Consider the following 20363-nt stretch of genomic DNA (forward strand, 5'->3'; position numbering starts at 1 on the left):
GTGTGGAATGGGGAAATGTCACTGTGCTAAGAGCCGAAATCCACCACAACCAATGTAATTTACCTTCCAAGCCTCCCCCTGGAAGTTTCAAGACTTCAATATAGATCCAAAATCCAAAATAATTACATCAGACAGATTCTGCCATTTCAACTGTTTTCTAGGTAGGGAAAGACTTCTGGTGCTTCCTACTCTGCTATCTTCCTGGAATCCTTGTCATATCATTTAAAAATTTTTAAATAATATGAATGTGTTTTATCATATTTCATCAAATGTAAGATTCAATGACTTTAAGATACACCATTTTATGCACAACAAAACAAGAAAACTAGCCATCAGTTATGACACACTATCCCTTGTAAGATTGTATCCAGCTTGTATCCAGCTATCAGAGATGTGAAAATATAAGAATGTGTGCATCGTAAAAATCAATGAAATATGGTAATAGAGAAAAGTATTCAAAGTATTCTTCACTAATCAAAGATCTATCTCCTATATACTGTACACCTGAAATTAATAGAACACTGTATGTTGAACTACACTGGAATAAGAAAAAAAAAAAAGTTGGGGACGGATGCCTGGGTGGCTCAGTCATTAAGCATCTGCCTTTGGCTCAGGTCATGATCCCAGGGTCCTGGGATTGAGCTCCGCATCAGGCTCCCTGTTCAGTAGGGAGCCTGCTTCTCCCTATCCCACCCACCCCACTTGCATTCCCTCTCTCGCAGTCTCTCTCTCTCTGTCAAATAAATAAATAAATCTAAAAACAAAAGTTATACCTCCTAGAAAAATTCAAGGCTGGGATTATAAAAGCAAATTAAATGATCACACATACAAAGGCAATTAAACTGCAGTAATTAATTAAAGCTTTTGTACACATTTAAACTTGTTTCCACAACAGGTACATAAAGTCTTTTGAACTTTTCAACTTCAGTAAAACATTAAAGGCATAAAAGCAAACATCTGAAAGAAAATGTATTCAAAAAAGCAAACATCTGAAAGAAAATGTATTCAAATCTTGTACTTCATTACACAGTATACTATACAATTAGATCCTACGGTAAGCGAGAAATACTTATCATTAAGAATTTAAAGAATGTCGGGGTGCCTGGGTGGCTCAGTGGGTTAAGCCTCTGCCTTCGGCTCAGGTCATGATCCCAGGGTCCTGGTGTCGAGCCCCGCGTCGGGCTCTCTGCTTGGCAGGGATCCTGCTTCCCCCCCACCCTCTGCCTGCCTCTCTGCCTACCTGTGATCTCTGTCTGTTAAATAAAATAAATAAAATCTTAAAAAAAAAAAAAAAGAATTTAAAGAATGTTCTATGGATAGCAGAATGAAAATCTTCAGAAAATGAAAAAGCTCTAACTCTGCATGTCCTCTGCAGGCCGCTTCCCTGGGGCATAGTGACTCTGCCTATGTTCACAGAGATGTGTGAGTATATATACGCTGACTGACTCTGGCAAGGGATTTCAGGTGGCTTTTCCAATAACTGATGCTGACAGCAGAGTGCCCAGAGCAAAGGACAGCACTGAGGCAGGAAACTGAGTGAGAAGGAATCACAGAGCAATTTTTTTTTTAGAGAGGAAGTGTGCGCACATTGAGCTCACAGGTCCAAGCAGGCAGGGGAGCAGCAATGAGAGAATCCACTCCCAGGCTGGGGCAGGCAGGGCTCAGGCTCACGACCCTGAGATCACAACTTGAGCCAAACACAAGAGTCAGAAGCTTAACCAAGTGAGCTATCCAGGCGCCCCACACAGAGTAATTTTTAATGATCCTTCATTCCTTCTGATGAGATCAAGGAGAAGGGTCGTTGCTTTAAATTCTCCCTAACAACCGCTGCTACCCTTTTTAATCAAGACAGAGGGTCTCGATTGCCTTTACAGGCCTTGGGATCCAGCGACAATGTAATAGCACTGTTTTATTTTTAGCACACCTATTTTTATAGTGTCATTCTATGTATGGCAAATGATATGGGTTTTCTACTTACCATGGTGGTTTGAAGTTTCTTTTTAGAATGAATGTCTTTATTTTTAAAAAAAGTGTCTGAATTTAAATAAGTAAATGGTAATTCAAGTGATACACTAACAACAGCCAAAACCCACTAGTTTAATGGCTAAACTGCACAGAAACTGGAGAGTAATTAATGCCTTTCAGTAAAGTATTAAAAAGAAAGAAAGCCTTGGCTGATTCCTCTCAGAACATGCTCTACAAATGAACAAATGAAACAACTGAAGAACTTATGTTAAAATGTGGTAAAATCCTTAAAAACAGGCAATTTAAATCCAGTTTCTTCAAGAAGACAATCTACTAAGCAGAATGGCACTAAGATCAGGAAAACATTCCAAGATCTAATTTTATCAGTTTTCTCCCTTTCTTGCGCCTTATAAATGGGGTGTATTAAGTTCCATAAATAGTGCTAAATCATTAAACTAAGACAACAGATTTCCTTTCTTTAAGAAAAGAACCAGTTATACTGTCAGTTCTTTTCTTAGTAGCACTAAATAACTCAAGAACAAAAATAACTCCTTTTGTAAAACCGAACTGAATCTCTTCTATTTTCTCTGCACAGCGAGCCTTCAGAAAGCCGCCGCTCCTCTCGGCTGTCCGCCCTGAGCTCCCAGTGATGCTGGCAAAGCTGTGACCTCTCAGCGCCCGACGAAACAGAGGCCACAGTGCCTTCAGAGTGAGGGCAGGTACAGACTCCCTGTTCTGATTGTGATCAGAGCCTGTGGCACATCTACACTGACCCAATTAGGCAAGATTTATGAACCTCACACGGGACGTCAGAGGGCAACTAACAATCAGCATCTCACACGATTTGCCAGTGCAGCTGCAAACTCATTAATCCCTAATAGCAATAAAAATCTTGTAGATCTCAGTATCTGTGCACTGGATTACCAAAGCAGCCACCAAGGAGGCGTGCTCAGCAGGAAAGTCAGTGCACTATCATGGAGAAGAATGAATGAGCAAGCCGTATGCGTATTAATGCACCTAGACTTTGCTAAGCGCTGCAACACCAAAACGTTATCAAAAGGTTCTATCTGCCAGTTAATAAAAACAAATACCGAACTGCCAGGAGTCTATTCATGAAGAACAATTTAAAGAGGTACAGTCCATCACTGTCATTTTCTTCCTCTGATCTTCCGTAAGATACTGATTTCAAAAGGACATGATGACCCTATATCCCCACATTAGAGTTACTCATCCAACTATGAAACAGCCTCATGCAATCTAATGTTCTATTTTAACTTTCTAAGAATCTCTTCAAATCTCCTCATGCTCAGTAGGAACTAAAAGTTTCCTCGAAAGTAGGAGGGGAAAAGTCTGGAAACCTATACCTGTTTTTAAAGATATTATTCATGAGAGAGAGAGAGACACAGAGAGCACAAGTGGCAGGAAGAGGCAGAGACAGAGGGAGAAGCAGGCTCCCCACTATGCAAGGAGCCTGCCATGGGGCTCAGTCCCGGGACCCTGGGATCATGACCTGACCCGAAGACAGACGCTTCACTGACTGAGCCACCTAGGAGCTCCTAGAAACCTATACTTCTAATCGTATATGCTTCCACTTTGGTTTTCAGTAAACAAATTTTTTAACTTAAAAAAGTAACAACATTTTCTGGAATTAAAACATTCTTTGTAACTGCCACAGTTCGAATTCCTAAAGGGCTTCGTTAGGCTGTCTTGAACCTTGTGTACCTTGTACTTTACTTCTTCATTCAAGTGTAAGTTTTTTAAAAATCACATTACCTATTCCCTAGTAAAAAGGTCCAATGTTTCTCAATAAAGGCGCAGATATCTTCTTTCCATCGGAAATAACCTTGCCGTCCACTTCCTTCCAGAGACAAGTTGTACATTGCCAGCATGACAACCTGGAACACAAATGCAACAAGGGCTGGGAGAAAAGCATGATTAGGGATGCTAATCTTCCAAGGGAAATGTTCCTTGTTTTATACCTCTGTAGGAATGGGTGGGGAACAGCGGGTGGAAAAGAAAGGATAATACCTTGGAATAGTCTCAGTAGAGAATTTTATTTCCTGTTTTGCTTCCATTAGATGAATAGCACTAACCCACTACAGTATGTGCAGTTGTTCCTGACACACTGCATATGCAGAGCTGAGGTGTGGCTGAACTGATCAGGATAAGCAACAGCCATCCTAAGCAACTAAGCAACCTGTCGTTGCTACTCCCCTCCGCAACCCCGTTCCCTGCATCTCTCCATCCTACATGACATGACAAGCAACTAAGCAATCTGGCTATGGTTACTACTCCCCCCCCACCCCATCCCTGCATCTCTCCATCTTACACAACGTCCTAAGCAAATAAGCAACCTGCCCGCTGTTATTACTCCCCTCCCCACCCCATCCCTGCATCTCTCCATCTTACATAACGTGGCACTAGATAGGTGATAACCTCTGGCCGTGAGCCTCCAGGTACCTGCTACAGCCCACATTTTCTGACTGCTGGGGCTGACCTTTATTAAATATTTTGAAAGTCACCCCTGCCTATATATTTTTCTAAGCTCTTTACAGAGCAGAAACAGAAGACTCTCAGAATTTCAAAGCTGAAAATAATGTTAGTCACCATCTACTCAGTGTTCAGCCATTTTCATACATAGAAATCTTTCTTCGGATGACATTAGCATTAGACAGGGGGCCCCGAGCCAAGAGGTCTGGCTGCTCAGCCTGCTCTGAGGCTCCAAGACACCCCCAGAGCTCCATGTGAAAACTCCTCATCTGGTCCAGCCTTGCTTGTTTACAGGTAATGAATTCATGGCCCCAAATTGGGAAGTGTTTTCCAGAAATATAAGTAACACATGTTCACTGTAAAAGATTTCAATAATAGAAGAGCAAAGAAGGAGTAAAAAACACTCTGAATTAAATCTACCATCAAGAAACAATCACTTCCGGGGCGCCTGGGTGTCTCAGTGGGTTAAGCCGCTGCCTTCGGCTCAGGTCATGATCTCAGAGTCCTGGGATTGAGCCCCGCATCGGGCTCCTTGCTCAGTGGGGAGCCTGCTTCTCTCTCTGCCTCTGCCTGCCTCTCTGCCTGCTTGTGAGCTCTCTCTCTATCTCTCTCTCTCTCTCTCTCTCTCTCAAATAAATAAATAAATAAATAAAATCTTTAAAAAAAAAAAAAACAATCACTTCTGAGACATTCAATCACCATGCCTTCAGGCATTTCTTCTTACATTTACATGCAATTTTGAATTATGTAATTTCATATAAATCAACAAAATGATACCAGCTATTCAAAACTATGTTTTCGGGGCGCCTGGGTGGCTCAGAGGGTTAAACCTCTGCCTTCAGCTCAGGTCATGATCTCAGGGTCCTGGGCTTGCGCCCCACATCGGGCTCTCTGCTCGGCGGGGAACCTGCTTCCCCCTCTCTCTCTGTCTGCCTCTCTGCCTTCTTGTGATCTCTGTCAAATAAATAAATGAAATCTTATAAATAAATAAATAAATAAATAAATAAGTAAATAAAACAAAACTATGTTTTCAACCTAATAGAAACAATGATTGATTTGGGGCCATTGAAACTGAAAAGGGGACAGAGAATCCATGAAAAGAAACTAATTTGATTCTTCTTTCCAGAAAGCGCACCCTGAAAGTATAAGGGGGCTATTAACTGTAATTCAGGCTCCCTACCACCTGTGCTCACAGCTTGAGACCCCCGATGGTCCAGAGGATAATCTGACTTCAAGGGCCTGGTAATGCTGAACACTTCTAATAATGCTTACGTTTCCCATTAATTGAGCTCCCCCCTCCTTAGACTCCTGCAACTTACAGACAGCCCACCAAACAATTAACTCATCTATAGAGTTTTCACGTTCTTCCACACATTTTTGAAACAGGTCCCCATCAGCCAACAAACATCTTCTTTAAAAAAGTTACCGTCCACTGGGATTTACTATTTAATGGATATGGAATTTCAGCGTGGCAAGATAAAAATGTTCTGGAGATGGACAGCGGTGATGGTTGCAAAAGAATGTGAATGTACCTAAGGCCGCTGAATGATATGCTAAAAAAACAGATAAAATGGTAAACTTTTATGTTATATATATTTTAGCACAATTTTAAAAACTTGTTCAAGAAATACTTTAATGAGAGACTGAAATGAGCTGCTTCTGCCTACTCCCAAAGCGCTCAGACACATTGATTCACTATTAATCTCAGTTGTAGAGACATTGTCTGTTACTCTATTTCTGGTATTTGGGGGGGGAGGGGGCGTATGTGTGAAATATTTCATGACTTTAGAAAGTTAAAATTCATATATTTACTGGAAAATAACTTTTTCTATAACCACTTAGTATTTATCGCACAAACTACCAACTCAATATATGAAGGAGATGGTTTTCCTCCTCTTCTCCTGGAATCTGTAATCCTAAGAAAAGGAATCCCAGGTCAGTGTTCGGCTCTCCCACTACCAGCCCAAGCCCATCGGTGACAGTGTTTCCCCAGGGCAGAGCTCTGGGCTGGCAGAGCCAGAGCAGGCACTTCACCAGCATGTGCTGGGAAACACCCAGAAAAATAAGGAGAATAGATCATGGTACATTCTCTACCTGCCACAGAAGAGTAAGTGTCCAGGATGAGAATGTAACAAGTCCCCTACCTTCCCAAACACATGATCGAGTTTCTCCTGCATTTCCAACTATGGTTCACAAATCACCGAGGAGAGGACACAAGAAAGGGCATGGAAAAAAGGTCAGGAGACCAGACTCCTTCCCTAATGGCATTTTGTGATCAAACAAGCATTTCTACTTATTACTTGGATGAATCAACAAAGTTAAGATCTAAAAAGATAGTAAAGCTACATTCCAATATACTGGTTGGTGATATCGATCAATAGAATCTATCCAAAACCATCTGATTCCCTTTCAGCTCTTTCTTAAGAGTCTGGGTTTTTTATGTACGACTGGAAATACTGGTCAGTAGCTTACCAAGACCAGATCTACCAAGTGTCTGACCTACCACTTCATCATACCAGGGTATTATCTCCCATCAGTCTGTCTTCTGGCAGCGCAAACATAATTTTCAAGTGATGTTAGTCTAATTAAATGTGCAAACTGAACCAATATTCTATCTTCTAAGCAATATACCCAAAAGCCGGTTGTTTTTTTCAAAAGAACCTCGACAGGGGCACCTGTGTAGCTCAATGGGTTAAGCCTCTGCCTTGGGCTCAGGTCATAATCTCAGGGTCCTGGGATTGAGGCCTGCATCAGGTTCTCTGCTGAGCGGGGAACCCACTTCCCCCCCTCTCTCTGCCTGCCTCTCTGCCTACTTGTGATCTCTCTCTGTGAAATAAATAAATAAAATTAAAAAAAAAAAAAAAGAAGAACCTCCACAAAACACTCATATTCTTGCAAATGAACTATACATATTTGCTATTCTTGCTCTTTACGGCTTTTTGAGAAGCTACTTGCAGATCAAATGCAAATCTGCCATGGGTATATGCATCAGAGTAATCTACTAATATTAAACTGACCTTGCCTAGACATAACATCCCATGCACATGCTGAGAAAAACATAATTATAATATATATGAGGCTATGGCCTCAGTACAAACTTCCCTTCATTTTCCACTTGCGTATTTTCAGCCAAGTCAAAAAAGGCTCCGTAAGTTCACCACTGACAGATTTCATTAGCACATTCCTAGGGAAGCACTGACGATTAAAATAATTGTCGAAGCTGCTAAAGCAGCTGCAGTTTATAAGGAATACCTAGTGGCTAAGACCATTTCCTCTGCACTCTGTCTCATTACCCTGTGTATTTCCTTCCTAGCAAAAAAATGCTATGTGTAATTAACTCATTTATTTGTCTGCTTACTGTCTAAAATGAATACCTAGAATGCCAGCTACCCAGCTGTCTCACTCAGCACCGCAGTCTCCAGCAACAGCACTGGGTTTGTCCGAGCCACTCAGTAAGTATACTCCATTCATTTTTAGACCTTACCGTTAACACTGGTACTCTGTTCTATACATATTAATAACAAAACCAAAAAAATTAATGCACACTGGAGATCAGGAAAAAGCTACTATTCAGGCTACTGTTGGCTTGGATTACGGTGCTGGTACTAGAGATGGTTAAAAGGAGGTTATAGGTATTCACTGAACAAAAAATATTCAAGTATGTCTGTGTTCAAATATAGAAAAACTGGATTTATGTTGGTTTCCGCAATGAGCCACATTATACCTTCCAACGATTTGTGGAGGAATCTTCACATTCTTAAAAATGTAAATATGGCCATCTTTACATTTTTTAAAATGGTTTTATTGTTCTAAACACGGCTGCCAGAAAAATATGAACCTCACTTTCAATTCCATTAAAATTAGAGTTTGGTAGTACATATAAATGAAATTCTGCGTGTGTCAGAGGTTTTCAAGAATCTCAAACTTAATTCACTAAGTTAGTGTTGAGTACTTTTATGAAGAACTTCTTTCTCCGTATATCTGGAATATGATTTTCATTGTGAAATAAAAAGTGACCCTCAAAATAGCTCAAAACTCAATGTCTCGAAGTAAGATCCTCATTCTCTGAATATTCACTCCAATAATTCTTTGGGGGATCGTCCTCCTGAATTCGAGGAGAGCTTTTTACTCACTTGCTGCCACGTAAGCTTCAGCCTTTCATACTGCTCCTTGCCATCTTCTGAGCAATCGGAACAAGTGAACCTAAAAAAATTATCACCCTTAAGGTAACTGAGCTGTTCCCTCAGCTGACCTAGGAGAAAAACAAAAAGGCACATCACAGGTTTATCTACAGTAGCGTTTATCAGTTTATCAACCAGATTTTCCATGCTTCCCATGTTTTTCCTTTTTCAGCCAACCCATGATAGCAGGATGGGAATAGGGAAGGTAGAAAAGATTTTTGTTTTTCTAACATAGTATATGCCTGTTGAGATCTGTGGTTCCCTAACTTTTACAAGATACCGGAAAAGCAAGTTTTTATTGCTGTCATTGGATTTTCCAACTGTTGATATTCCTGACTCCTACGGGTCTCTTTACATTTTTTTTTTTTTTAAGATTTTATTATTTGACAGAGAGAGACACAGTGAGAGGGAACACAAGTAGGGGGAGCGGGAGAGGGAGCAGCAGGCTGCCCGGGGAGCAGAGAGCCTGATGCAGGGCTGGATCCCAGGACTCTGGGATCATGACCTGAGCCAAAGGCAGATGCTTAACAACTGAGCCACCCAGGCACCCCTCTTTACATATTCTTCCAAGAAACATCTGAATTCCCACTGCATGCCAGGTACTGGCGTAAGAACTGGAATACAGTACCCAAGACAGTCAGCTCACAGCATTTGATGAATTTTGAGGGCCACAGATGAGGAAATGTCATCACAACAGCACAGTGGTTCTCCATCCTCACGGTGCATCAGAACCACCCAGGGAGAGGTTTTGGTTTCTTAAAAATATGCCTGGGCCTATCTCACACAGAATGAGTCGATTTCTGAAAATGGGTGTGGGTCTCTGCCTTTTTCAATGTTCCTCAGGTGATGCTGAGGCTCTGGGAGACAGGGCAACCACTGGAATGGAATGTGCTGTGTACCATAGGGCAATGTGAGGGCACAGAAAAGGGAGGCCCAACCTCTATTAGGAAGATGGGAGAGCTAGAAGAGTGGGGTCTCTAGGGGGCCTGAAGAAGGACTAGAATTGGCCAGGGAAGAGGGGTGCCTGGGGGCTAAAGAGACACACATTCGGGAGGAAACTAAAATGTGCGAAGACCTTAGGATAAGAAAGAATTGTTTGTGGAGAATTAAAAGCTCACCCTAACTCTAAATTTCTGGTTGTGTGGGGACAGGGCACTGACAAGAGAAGCTGAAGCTAGCAGGATCTATCATGAAAGACTGTTTAAAATACATCCTGGGGACACCTGGGTGGCTCAGTTGGTTAAGCAGCTGCCTTCGGCTCAGGTCATGATCCCAGCCTCCCGGGATCGAGTCCCACATCGGGCTCCTTGCTCGGCAGGGAGCCTGCTTCTCTCTCTGTCTCTGTCTGCCACTCTGTCTGCATGTGCTTGCTCTCGCTCTTGCTCTCTCTGACAAATAAATAAATAAAATCTTCCCACAAATAAATAAATAAATAAATACATCCTGAGAGGACAAGGGGAACGCCACTGAGATTTTCAGGCAGGTGTGTGAATCAGTAAGCAGACACTGCTCAGAAGCAACATCAGCTAATGCACAGAAAGTTCTAGATTTTTTCCTATGAAATGAAATGAAAATGTTAACTTATTAATAGTAACAATTATTCTGAATAGTAAGTCCATCTTAAACACATTTCCACATACCAGAAAATGACCCCTTTCATGTGCATATATATATATATATATACACACACACATACACACACACACGCACGCACACACACACACAGAAATTTCTCTTAGTTATAAACACAAAGAATTCCTCCGGTACATATGTCTTTACTAGTCTCTGCCTAATGCAAAAATCCTGTTTTGGTAAGATTCATGATGGCTGGCAAAGCATGCTCCTTGAGAGCCAGGAAGCTGGCAGATGCAAAGATTAAGTTAAAAGTGTGAGGCATCAGGAGAGCATGTGTGTGTGTGTGTGTGTATCTCTTGCCAGCAGATCTAGGAGGCCAGCAAGTGGAAAACAAGAATGGTCCCAGAAAAAGAGCATAAAATACTTTTAATCTGCTAATTCTCACTTACTTCAACATACAACAGCAGTTTTCCATGGGAGTTAAATACTACCAGAGTAACTTGAACTTTAATTCTGTACTTACTGGGCCTATTATTTGGCCCCAAATCTGTGACATGATCTTGTTAGAACAATGTGGCTAATTCTTTAAATAACACAGAATTTCCAATTTTCTGATTTTTATTGGATTGCCATCAAGAACGTTAATTTAACAATGTGAGAGTCTGACAGTAATTTTTATTAATACAAATGTGTCTATGTTTTATATAAATCTGTCATTAACCAACTAAACTAATAATAAATATAATAATTATCTTTTTATTTAGGTCTGTTTTACATTTCATGTTTTGTTCACAGATTAGAAAAACAAACCTTCACACAGGAATTAACAAATGAAAGGAATTGAGAAGCTCCTTACTGGCCGGTATCCATTTTTGGCACTTGTCACAGAAGTAGGACAGCTGCTCCTCCATCCACACATCTCCTTCATCACTGTTGAGGGAATCCCCGCTCTGATCATGAGATAAGTCCACTGATGCCTGGTCCTCCGATTCCACGATCAGGAGAGTCTCCCCCTCCACCTCCCCCTCCTCCAGCCCTTCTGAGGTAGATGTTCTCGTGGCTTCATCGTCGTGCCGGCTTATCAAACTACTCAGGTGGATGTTACTATCCATCCCTTCCTCTCACAGGTTCCAAAGTCCTTTTCACTAAAAATCCTAAGCTCTGGACACCAAGCTTACAGGGGCTTCTACCAGGACCACAAAGACAGAAATTCTTCAGAAGAGTGTCTACCTGCTTCTTGACTCAGAAGGGACTTTTAAAGCAGTAATTTAGAACATATGATCCACTGTCCTTTTCTTTGGCCAAGCTGGAAAGGATAGTGACCAAAAAAAGGCTGAAGTCCTCACTAAGCTATCCTCCATCCACACTCGCACACTCACACTTGACACTGTCCCATCAATACTTGACAACCATTTTGGGTCATGTTTTTTGAGATCCTTTTGCCAATAACATCTTCTCTCTTTCTGCTTCAAGTTGCTCAGTCAAAATAATCTGTTCTCCCAAAAGACGAATGTTTTCTTTTTTCCGATTTTGTCTCTCAATGTCTCTGATCACTCCATCATGAAGCCTCTAAAAATGTAAGAAAGAGATTTCAGTAACACCTTGAACAGGTGGTTTCCATCCTCGTGCCATTCAATCCGAGTAACAGTGCTACTAAAATATACTGAAAACTTCGAGACTCTAAATACGCAATTACTATTTCAACTTTCTCCATAAAGGTAAAATGTAATAAACCATCAGATTAATTTGGTGGTGTACTCTACCAGTGTTATTACTAAAATGACATCTTAACATATTTTATGAAATTCCTGAACATTTAGTATAGAGACTTAATGGGAAATAACATTAATTTAAAAAGAAAAAACTGCTCCTGTGTTGAACTTTAAGTTTGATATTCAATGCTTTAAAAGACTTGGTGAGATTTACTATAGTAACTCTATGAACTACTTTCCTGTTGGCAATTATCCTCGCTCAATAATAAACATCAAAGAAAGAAAAAAAAAGATTACTGAAACTTAAATAGGATGCAAGAAAGAACCTGACTTTTTCTTATGTGTAAAGGGAAGTAAAAATTATACAGAATTACTAGCCAATTACACAACTGAGAGAGATGGGAAAAATACAATGCCACTACCAGAGGAAAAAATAAAGGCCCATCAGTGGTAATTATTTTGATAAGCAGTAAAGATGGGTAGAAAATTCCAGAACACGGACCTAGCACCTAAGGTGAAACTTTTTAAAGCAAAAATCCAGCCATTACTAATAATTACCATTTTATAGTTTTTAGGTCACAAAATAATTTTTTTTAATAGGGGTCTTATGAGATAGAGGCCTCTCTTGTGAGGGGGCCCAGGCCTGAGGTTTTGGGTTTTTTGTTTTAAATTATCAAGTCTATTTTAAAAACTCACAAAGTACCTACTTGCCGGACCTCCTCCAGGCCTAGAGTTTCATTCCCTCTTACAGCGGAGTTGAGGAATTTAAGAGTCTTGGAATAGACAACACAGCTGAAAACCAACTTTTTGGAACACTGTTCCTTGGCCAGATCTCCAGCGACATTTGACTCCTCCCTCTCCAGTTGCCCGCTCCTGTGCTCCTTATACCATGACATATCCACCCACACGCCTCCATGCCTCCCAAGGCGCACACCATGGACTAGAAACATTCTTCCCAAACCTGCCTCTGAGATCCCACCCTTCCTTTCTCAGACTTCAGAGTATGGCTTAGGAGCTTGCTCTCCTGCCACCATTTGCTACCTTCCTCCAACTCCAAGTTTCAATATTTGCTGATTGCCTGTGACTTCCACTTAACTACCTTCCTAACCACCAACACCTCTTCACCATTACTCACGTAGCATTACTCTTTTTGCTGGTTTCCTGTAAGGATGAGTGTCAGTGGCTGGTATGGGGTAGACAGTCAAAAAATGAGAGAAAACTATAGTCATTATGTTATTTCTTGCTTCCTTGAAACTTCCAACACACCCACCCTGTCAATCATTTGTTTTGCTCCTTCCCAGGCTAGAAAGAAAGTCCATGGTGACTGGATGTAAAATAACCACATGTTATTCTGGCCAATCTTTGCTTCACCTAACTTCCAAATATCTAGATCTTTCTGCTCTTCCTCTCTCTAGCACAGTGATACTCAAGCCAGCCTGCATGTTAGAATTCCCTGGGCAGCTTTTAAAAGATACCTAAACCAGATCCCTCATCTCCAAGAGATTCTGATTCAAGAGGTCTGGAGTAGGTTACATTGTAAAAACTTCTAAGGAACATGAGATGTGTAGCTAGTTCAGAACCAAGTTCTTACCCACCCTACTCCATACTCTTTGAAAATCCCTGCCCTCAGTGACCTCCAAGCTAATTAGGACACTCTGCCCTCTACTTCATCTCAAATTTCTTTTGATCTCATTTCCTTTCACTTCTTAGAAGAGAAATTCTCCTGCCTCTGTTCCAAAAGCTACCTCCCTAAGAAGCCATACTTTTCCCCAATCTCTAACCTCTTTCATGCCCTGCCATGGTTCATCTCAATACCCCCTCCCCCAAATTCTTACACCATCACACCTTTCTCTGATTTCCAGACTGTGAACGAGGACCAAGACCTCATCTGCTTCATCTCTGTATATCAAGCACACTGCTCAGCCCAATGCAAGAAAGACTGCTTACTAGTTCACCCAGTTCATTACTTCCATCCTTAAAAAACTAGGCTCAACTCTAACACACGCTCTGACCTAGTTGCCTGTTGTCACATTCAATATTCAGCACTGCTGTGAATCAGTTACAGACTCAGGAACGCCTATCCTTCCTTATCTTTGATTCCCAACGTGCCCAGTGTGGAGCCTGACACTAGGTCCTTAAACATGGTGAGATTGGTCATTAAAAATGCGCCAACTACACTTGGGTGGCTCAGTGGGTTAAAGCCTCTGCCTTCGGCTCAGGTCATGATCCCAGGGTCCTGGGATCAAGCCCCGCACGGGCTCTCTGCTCACCAGGGAGCCTGCTTCCTCCTCTCTCTGCCTGCCTCTCTGCCTACTTGTGATCTCTGTCAAATAAATAAATAAAATCTTAAAAAAAAATGCGCCAACTAGAGTAAAGAAAATAGGAACTCAGAGACACAGAATGGACGGCTAATCTACCCATCAGTAAGTCACAGTTACTTCCAGAAACAAAAGTACCGCAAAAAAGAAAATAGTTCCCGGAATCCGGTTTCCATAACAAACTGCTCCGTTAAAGACAAAAGACCAAAAAAAATTAAAAAGCATCCACCAAATTACCTTAGCCAAAGGCACGGAAAGTGAATGCCGGGAAGCCTCCTTACCCCTGGGATCAAAACCTCACTAGCACTGAAACATCAGGATTGAGCCTCAATCTTGGGCCTGGGTTTGGGGACAACAACTTGCTGAGTGCACCCGACGTAAACCCCTTCCCGACTCGAGTTTGCAGCGGCCCAGGTGAGAGGCTGAAAAAGTCCGGGTCACGCAGGCTGGTGGTGATTTGGGAACAGGACCGCCGACCACACCACGGGCGAGTCTTAGCGGGAGCCAGGCGGCTGCGGCGCCGCGGCGTCGGGGACTCCCGGGGTCGCCTGGGGCCTCCCGGTGCACGCGGCCTCGGGGACTGCGGCGCCCAGGACCCGACAGGCGGCAGCCGGGGCGCAATCGCGAGAGCGCGGGGGAGCCGGGTCGCGCCGCCGAGGAGCCCACGAAAGAGGGAAAGACGAGGAGCAGCGGAGAACCAAGCGGAGACAGATCGCGGGCCAGAGGTCGCCGTCGCCGCGGCCACCGCGCGGGCCCCGGAAGAGGCAGTCACGTGACACCGACCTGCCGGTCCTGCCGCTGCTTCAGATGCACGCCGGCCACGGTGGCTGCCGTCAGCACCACCGAGAGGCCTAGCACCGCCTTCGAGCTCCTCGACATCCCCGCGCCGGCCACTGCGGCCTCCTCCTACCCGCCAGGGGCCGGGGCCGTAGCTGAACGATTCTCCGCGGGTGCGGGTCAGGCTCGACAGCTCGAGCGCAGAACCCCGGCTGCCGGGTGCGCCGCCCGCCGCGCTAGGCGCGAGCAATCGAGAGTCGAGCGGCGTCCTCTGCTCCTCGGAAAATGTGTCTGCGGGTGAGGTCCTGGGACTGGAGTGCCTCTTCCCAATCCTCCCGACCCTGGCACAGCGCGCGCGCGCGCACACACACACACACACTCACACACACACACACTCACACACACACACTCACACAGACACACCTGGGACAGGAGTGCCTCTTCCCAATCCTCCCGACCATGGCACACGCGCGCGCGCGCACACACACACACACACACACACACACACACCCCTGTCCCCTCTGAGCGCGGTGGTGACCCGGGTCCTTTGCTCCATACCAGCTTCACCAAACTCAGCCTCATTGCCCCTTTGGCGGGGCAGATGCCACCAGAAGATGGATTTCTTGCTTGAAGATTCATAATTAAAGATGGAGCTCTTGCTTGAAAATTCATAATTAAATGTTGTAGACATCTTGGTGCTGTGTGCTGGCGGGTCAGGCTCTGAGGGTTTTTTGTTTTTGTTTTTGTTTTTGTTTTTTAAGATCTATTTATTTGACAGAGAGAGAGAGATTACAAGTAGACATAGAGGCAGGCAGAGAGAGAGAGAGAGAAGGAAGCAGGTTTCCTGCTGAGCAGAGAGCCGGATGAGGCGCTTGATCCCAGGACCCTGAGATCATGACCTGTGCTGAAGGCAGAGGCTTTAACCCACTGAGCCACCCAGGCGCCCAGGTGCCCAGCTGTGAGTTTTCTTAAAACAGAAAGCCTTCTGGCTAAAGAACATGCTAACTTAGCAGCAACGCCTCGTTGCCTCCAGATAAGAAAAGCGCTGGTCGACTTGTTTCCCCTGTAATCTTTAAGAGATCACCTTTATAAATTCGGAACTTCAGTTCGCACACCAGGAAGACAGGATTCCTGATTCCCACATTACTAGGAAAATGAATGAATGAATGAATGAATGAATGAATGCTACAATGAGTCAGGCATTGCACAAGACATCATTTTCACTTTTCCTTATGGTAGAAAGAAGTTCAGCTTGCAGAAACTGTAAAGTATCTGGTAGAGCACACAATGAAGAGGATTCCCATTAAGTCATTCTTTCCCACTGGAGTTCACAGGGAGCAAGCTTCTTCCATGGAAACAGTTGTGGACAATGTTGATTAGGGCCAGGTCTTGGTTAGCATCACCCAACGGTTTCTCCAGCATTCATTTCTGTGGAGCTTTGCTAGTCCGGTTTCTGTTATTTCACCATAAATGGCATGAGGTGATTATTGCTCTTAAGAAATGTAATAAAATTTAAAAAAAATTATTATTCTTTTCAAATCACATTTTGTCCACAGTAATTTTCTCAGCCAAAGGAGAATGTACCATTGAATTGGAAAACTGGGTTCCTGCCTTAGTAGACCATGAAGTTAGGTCTTTAATTTACCTGTTGTGGACTCTAGATATTTTTCTCTGTGAGTCATTGAGCCTTCAGCAGAGTTACATGACCTTAGAATTTTGTCAGAGTCAGATTGCCTTCCATCCTATTGTAACTAATTTTTCAATTTGTCTTCTTTAAATGTAATTTAATTCTACTTTTAAAAATCCTGTATGTGTTAACAGCGTCAGATGAAAAAGTGGATTATCTGTTTAAGTATTTATGATCCTCAGCAGGGCATTTTATGTAATTACTGCCACATAAATGACTGAAATGTGAGAGAATGACTATAGACTCCTATATCCAATAATCACAAGAAAAGAGACAGGGAGACAGTTGACAAGTGGCAGTTGTTATGGACTGCATATTTATGTCCTCCTGAAACTCTTATGTTGAAATCCTAATCCCTTAGTGGGATGGTATAGGAGATGGGGCCTTTGGCAGGTAGTTAGGTTTAGATAAGGTCATGAGGGTAAACACCACCCCCCCACCAGGAAGGATTAGTGTCCTTATAAGAAGAGCAAGAGACTAGAGCTCTTGCTAGGACATAGCAAGAAGACGGCCATCTCCAGACCAGGAAGGACCCTCACTGGAACCCAACCAGGGCTGGCACCCTGATCTCAGAGTTCCCAGGCTCTATAACTGACAAATTTCTGTTGTTTAAACCATGCAGTCTTTGGTTTTTTTGTTATAGCAGCCCAAGCTAAGACAGCAATGAACTGTTCCCCAAAGTTAAGCATGGGTGTGGATTCCTGTTCCAGAGTCAGTATCACCAATAGTGAAGATTCAAGACCCAGTTCTCTCTCAGAACCTTCCAGCAACTCTCCTCCAGGAGCCAGATGCTGATCGGTCTTGAATTCTTCACTGTCTTTTTCTCAGTGGTAAATCATCACTTATGCCAGCTAAAAGTCCTAGCTAACCATGGAAAAGTCCCACCTAACCATTGTAGAATCTCAGTAAGAGGTGCTCCTGAAATAATTACAAGAGGTAAATAGAGGCAGAGCTCCTACTATAAGGTAGAAGGCATAAAATTGAGACCCACCCATCCACGGGAGAGTTAAAAAAATCACTTCATGGGGCGCCTGGGTGGCTCAGTGGGTTAAAGCCTCTGCCTTCCGCTCAGGTCATGATCCCAGGGTCCTGGGATTGAGCCCCACATCGGGCTCTCTGCTCAGCAGGGAGCCTGCTTCCTCCTCTCTCTCTGCCTGCCTCTCTGCCTACTTGTGGTCTCTCTCTGTCAAATGAATAAATAAAATCTTTAATAAAAAAATAAATTAAAAAAATCACTTCATAATATTGGCACTTAGCACGTTAACAAGCTGCATGCATTTCAAAGCTTTTTATCCCTTTACTATCCTCTCTCCATGTCCTCCACCCCCAGCTCCCACTATTCTACTCTCTGCTTCTGTGACTTTGACTTTCTTAGGTTCCACGTATAAGTGAGATCATACCGTATTTGTCTTTCTATCTCTGGCTTATTTCACTTAGCATGATACCCTTCAGGTTCATCCACATTGTTGCAAATGGATTTCCTTCTTTTCCATGGCAGAATAATATCCGTGTTTGTGTTTGTGTGTGTGTGTGTGTGTGTGTGTGTGTGTGTGTGTGACATATTCTTTATCCATTCATCTGTCAATGGACAACTTAGAGTGTTTCCATATCTTGGCTAACATAGGACTATAGATAGCTCCTCAAAATTCTGATTTTATTTCCTTTGGATTTATACACAGAAGTGCAGTTGCTGAATCACATGGTAGTTCTATTTTTAATTTCTTGAGGAATCTGCATACCGTTTTTCATAGTGACTGTACCAATTTATATCCCTACCTACTTTACCCCATATCCCCACCAACACTTCTTACTTCTTGTCTTTTTGATGACAGCCATTCTGACAGGTGTGAGGTGATACTTCTCTGTGGTTATAATTTGTGTTTTCCTGATTTTCCTGACAGTGATGTCGAGCACCTTTTCATCTACCTATTGACCATTTCAGTTATAAGACAAATGAGTTCTGGGGTTTTAATATACAGCATGATGACTACAGTGAACCATACTGTATACTTGGAATTTGCTAAGAGAGTAGATCTTAAGTGTTCTCATCACTCCCCAAAAGGGAAGCAATTCGAAGTGATGGATAGGTCCATGGGCCTGACTGTAGTCATTATTTCACAATGTGCAGGTGTATCAAATCACCACATTGGACACAATTGTAAATATAAACAATTTTTACTTGTAAATTATGCCTCAATAAAGTTAGGAAGACAAGAAATTGTAAGAAAAATTTTAAAGCACCAAGAAGAAAAAATACATTATACATATACACATACACACACGAAAAGACAAGAAGTACTGATACGTGTTACAACATGGATAAACCTGGAAACCTTGAAAACAGTACGCTAAGTGCAAGAGGCACAAAAGACTGGGTGTTCTCTGATTCCATTTATATAAAGTGTCCGGAATAGGCAAATCCATAGAGACAAAAAGTAGATTACTGTTTGCCAAGGGCTGGGGGATTTGGGGGATGGGGAGTGACTGCAAATGAGTTTCTTTTGGGGGATAATTAAAATGTTCTAGAATCAGATCATGTGGATGGGTGCACAACTCTTGACTCTGCTAAAACCCACTGAATTGGGCACTCTAAAGGGTAAATTTTATGGTATATTAATAATTTCACTGGAGTTGTAAAAAGAAGGTGAAAAAAAGGCTGTTGGTACATATCAACTCCTTTCTTCTTCACAATAACCCTACAAAATGGGTGCTGTTGGTGTCCCCATTTTACAGGTGATGAAACTGAGGCACAGAATGCTATATAACTTGCCCAGAGTCCCTAGCCAGAAAGTTAAAGAGCAACCTAATTGGTTTTTAATTTTGTTTTTAAAGACATAAAAGATTAAATTTGCCTGGTTTTTAAAGTTAAAACAGAGAACTTGTATCTTCTGTCAATAGATACAAGGAGAATGCGTGTATCTAGAATCTTCCAATCCTGTATTTTAGCGACTTAAAAAGTGGGAGGGGAGAGCTAGGCAAGAGAGAGAGAGAGGAAAGAGGAAGACAGGACTCCCCCCGCCCATGGGAAAAGGGAGAGAAAGAGAACAGAAAAACCGCCAGGAACCTACCATAGGTTCTGGGAGAATAGCATTCACCTCCCTCGGATGTCCACCAGAAAATGGACTTCCGAGAGATGTGCTCCATTCACGTGGCTCCTTGGAATTCTGGTTTTGGGTCTTCCATTCCTCCCTTTACTAGGAGAGCCTGTAGCACCCAGCAGAATAGTGTTCTCAGAAGATGGTCTCTGTGAGCTAGGGTCTGCAGGAACAAAGAGGTGGGAAGCAGGGATTCTGGCTTCACTCCGGGGACAATCCCTTACCTTTGGGGCCTCAGTTTCCTCATCTGTACTATGGGTACAATGGTACGTCTGCTACCTCCTTGGAATTAGTATCACACCTGCACCAAAAGCCAGGCAGGTGGTGATAATGCAAGTTGGAGCATCCCAGCCAGGGAGTCTTAGGGGGTCCTGGGGAGAGGGGGAGAGGGAGGGCTCCTGTCACTATTGCTGCTGGGAGTGGCCCTCAATCCTTGCTTCACATATTTAGGAAATGTCTCTTCGTTTGCAGCTCAGTGGACCTTCTGGTAGGGGTCAGCAGTGAGGACTCACACGGACCTTGCCCAAATCCTGGAGGAGTTTCATTGTTTCCAAATACTTGGT

The 20363-nt window shown here is 42.9% G+C and overlaps 2 protein-coding genes and 1 long non-coding RNA gene across 3 annotated transcripts in view; 1 reads left to right on the forward strand and 2 right to left on the reverse strand.

Moving 5' to 3' along the window:
• Positions 1–11404, reverse strand: part of KAT14 (lysine acetyltransferase 14) — a 34680-nt gene extending 23276 nt beyond the window's left edge. The window contains exons 1-3 of the mRNA XM_047745256.1: positions 11068–11404; positions 8589–8707; positions 3739–3860 (exon numbers count right to left, since the gene is read on the reverse strand). Of these exons, the coding sequence (XP_047601212.1) occupies positions 3739–3860; positions 8589–8707; positions 11068–11323 (497 nt within the window). The 5' untranslated portion in view covers positions 11324–11404. The remainder of the gene's footprint in view (positions 1–3738; positions 3861–8588; positions 8708–11067) is intronic.
• A 151-nt stretch (positions 11405–11555) lies between these two features.
• On the reverse strand, positions 11556–15248 carry LOC125108873 (protein PET117 homolog, mitochondrial). The gene is made up of 2 exons (XM_047745257.1): positions 15025–15248; positions 11556–11780 (listed from the first exon to the last, which is right to left on the reverse strand). The coding sequence occupies exons 1-2, from the start codon at positions 15118–15120 to the stop codon at positions 11631–11633; spliced, it is 246 nt and encodes an 81-aa protein (XP_047601213.1). The 5' UTR covers positions 15121–15248; the 3' UTR covers positions 11556–11630.
• Positions 13966–14381, forward strand: LOC125108874 (uncharacterized). The gene is made up of 2 exons (XR_007130036.1): positions 13966–14105; positions 14293–14381. It is a non-coding gene; the product is annotated as an uncharacterized LOC125108874 (long non-coding RNA).
• Positions 15249–20363: the final 5115 nt, after the last annotated feature.

Source organism: Lutra lutra, chromosome 9, assembly GCF_902655055.1.
Source record: "Lutra lutra chromosome 9, mLutLut1.2, whole genome shotgun sequence".
Lineage (NCBI taxonomy): Eukaryota > Metazoa > Chordata > Mammalia > Carnivora > Mustelidae > Lutra > Lutra lutra.

Coding starts and splice junctions, on each gene's coding strand:
- LOC125108873 (XM_047745257.1), bottom strand. CDS start 15,120: ATGTCGAGGAGCTCGAAGGCGGTGCTAGGCCTCTCGGTGGTGCTGACG. Junction 11,781..15,024: donor AGCAGCGGCAGGACCGGCAG/GTCGGTGTCACG, acceptor TTACATTTTTAG/AGGCTTCATGATGGAGTGAT.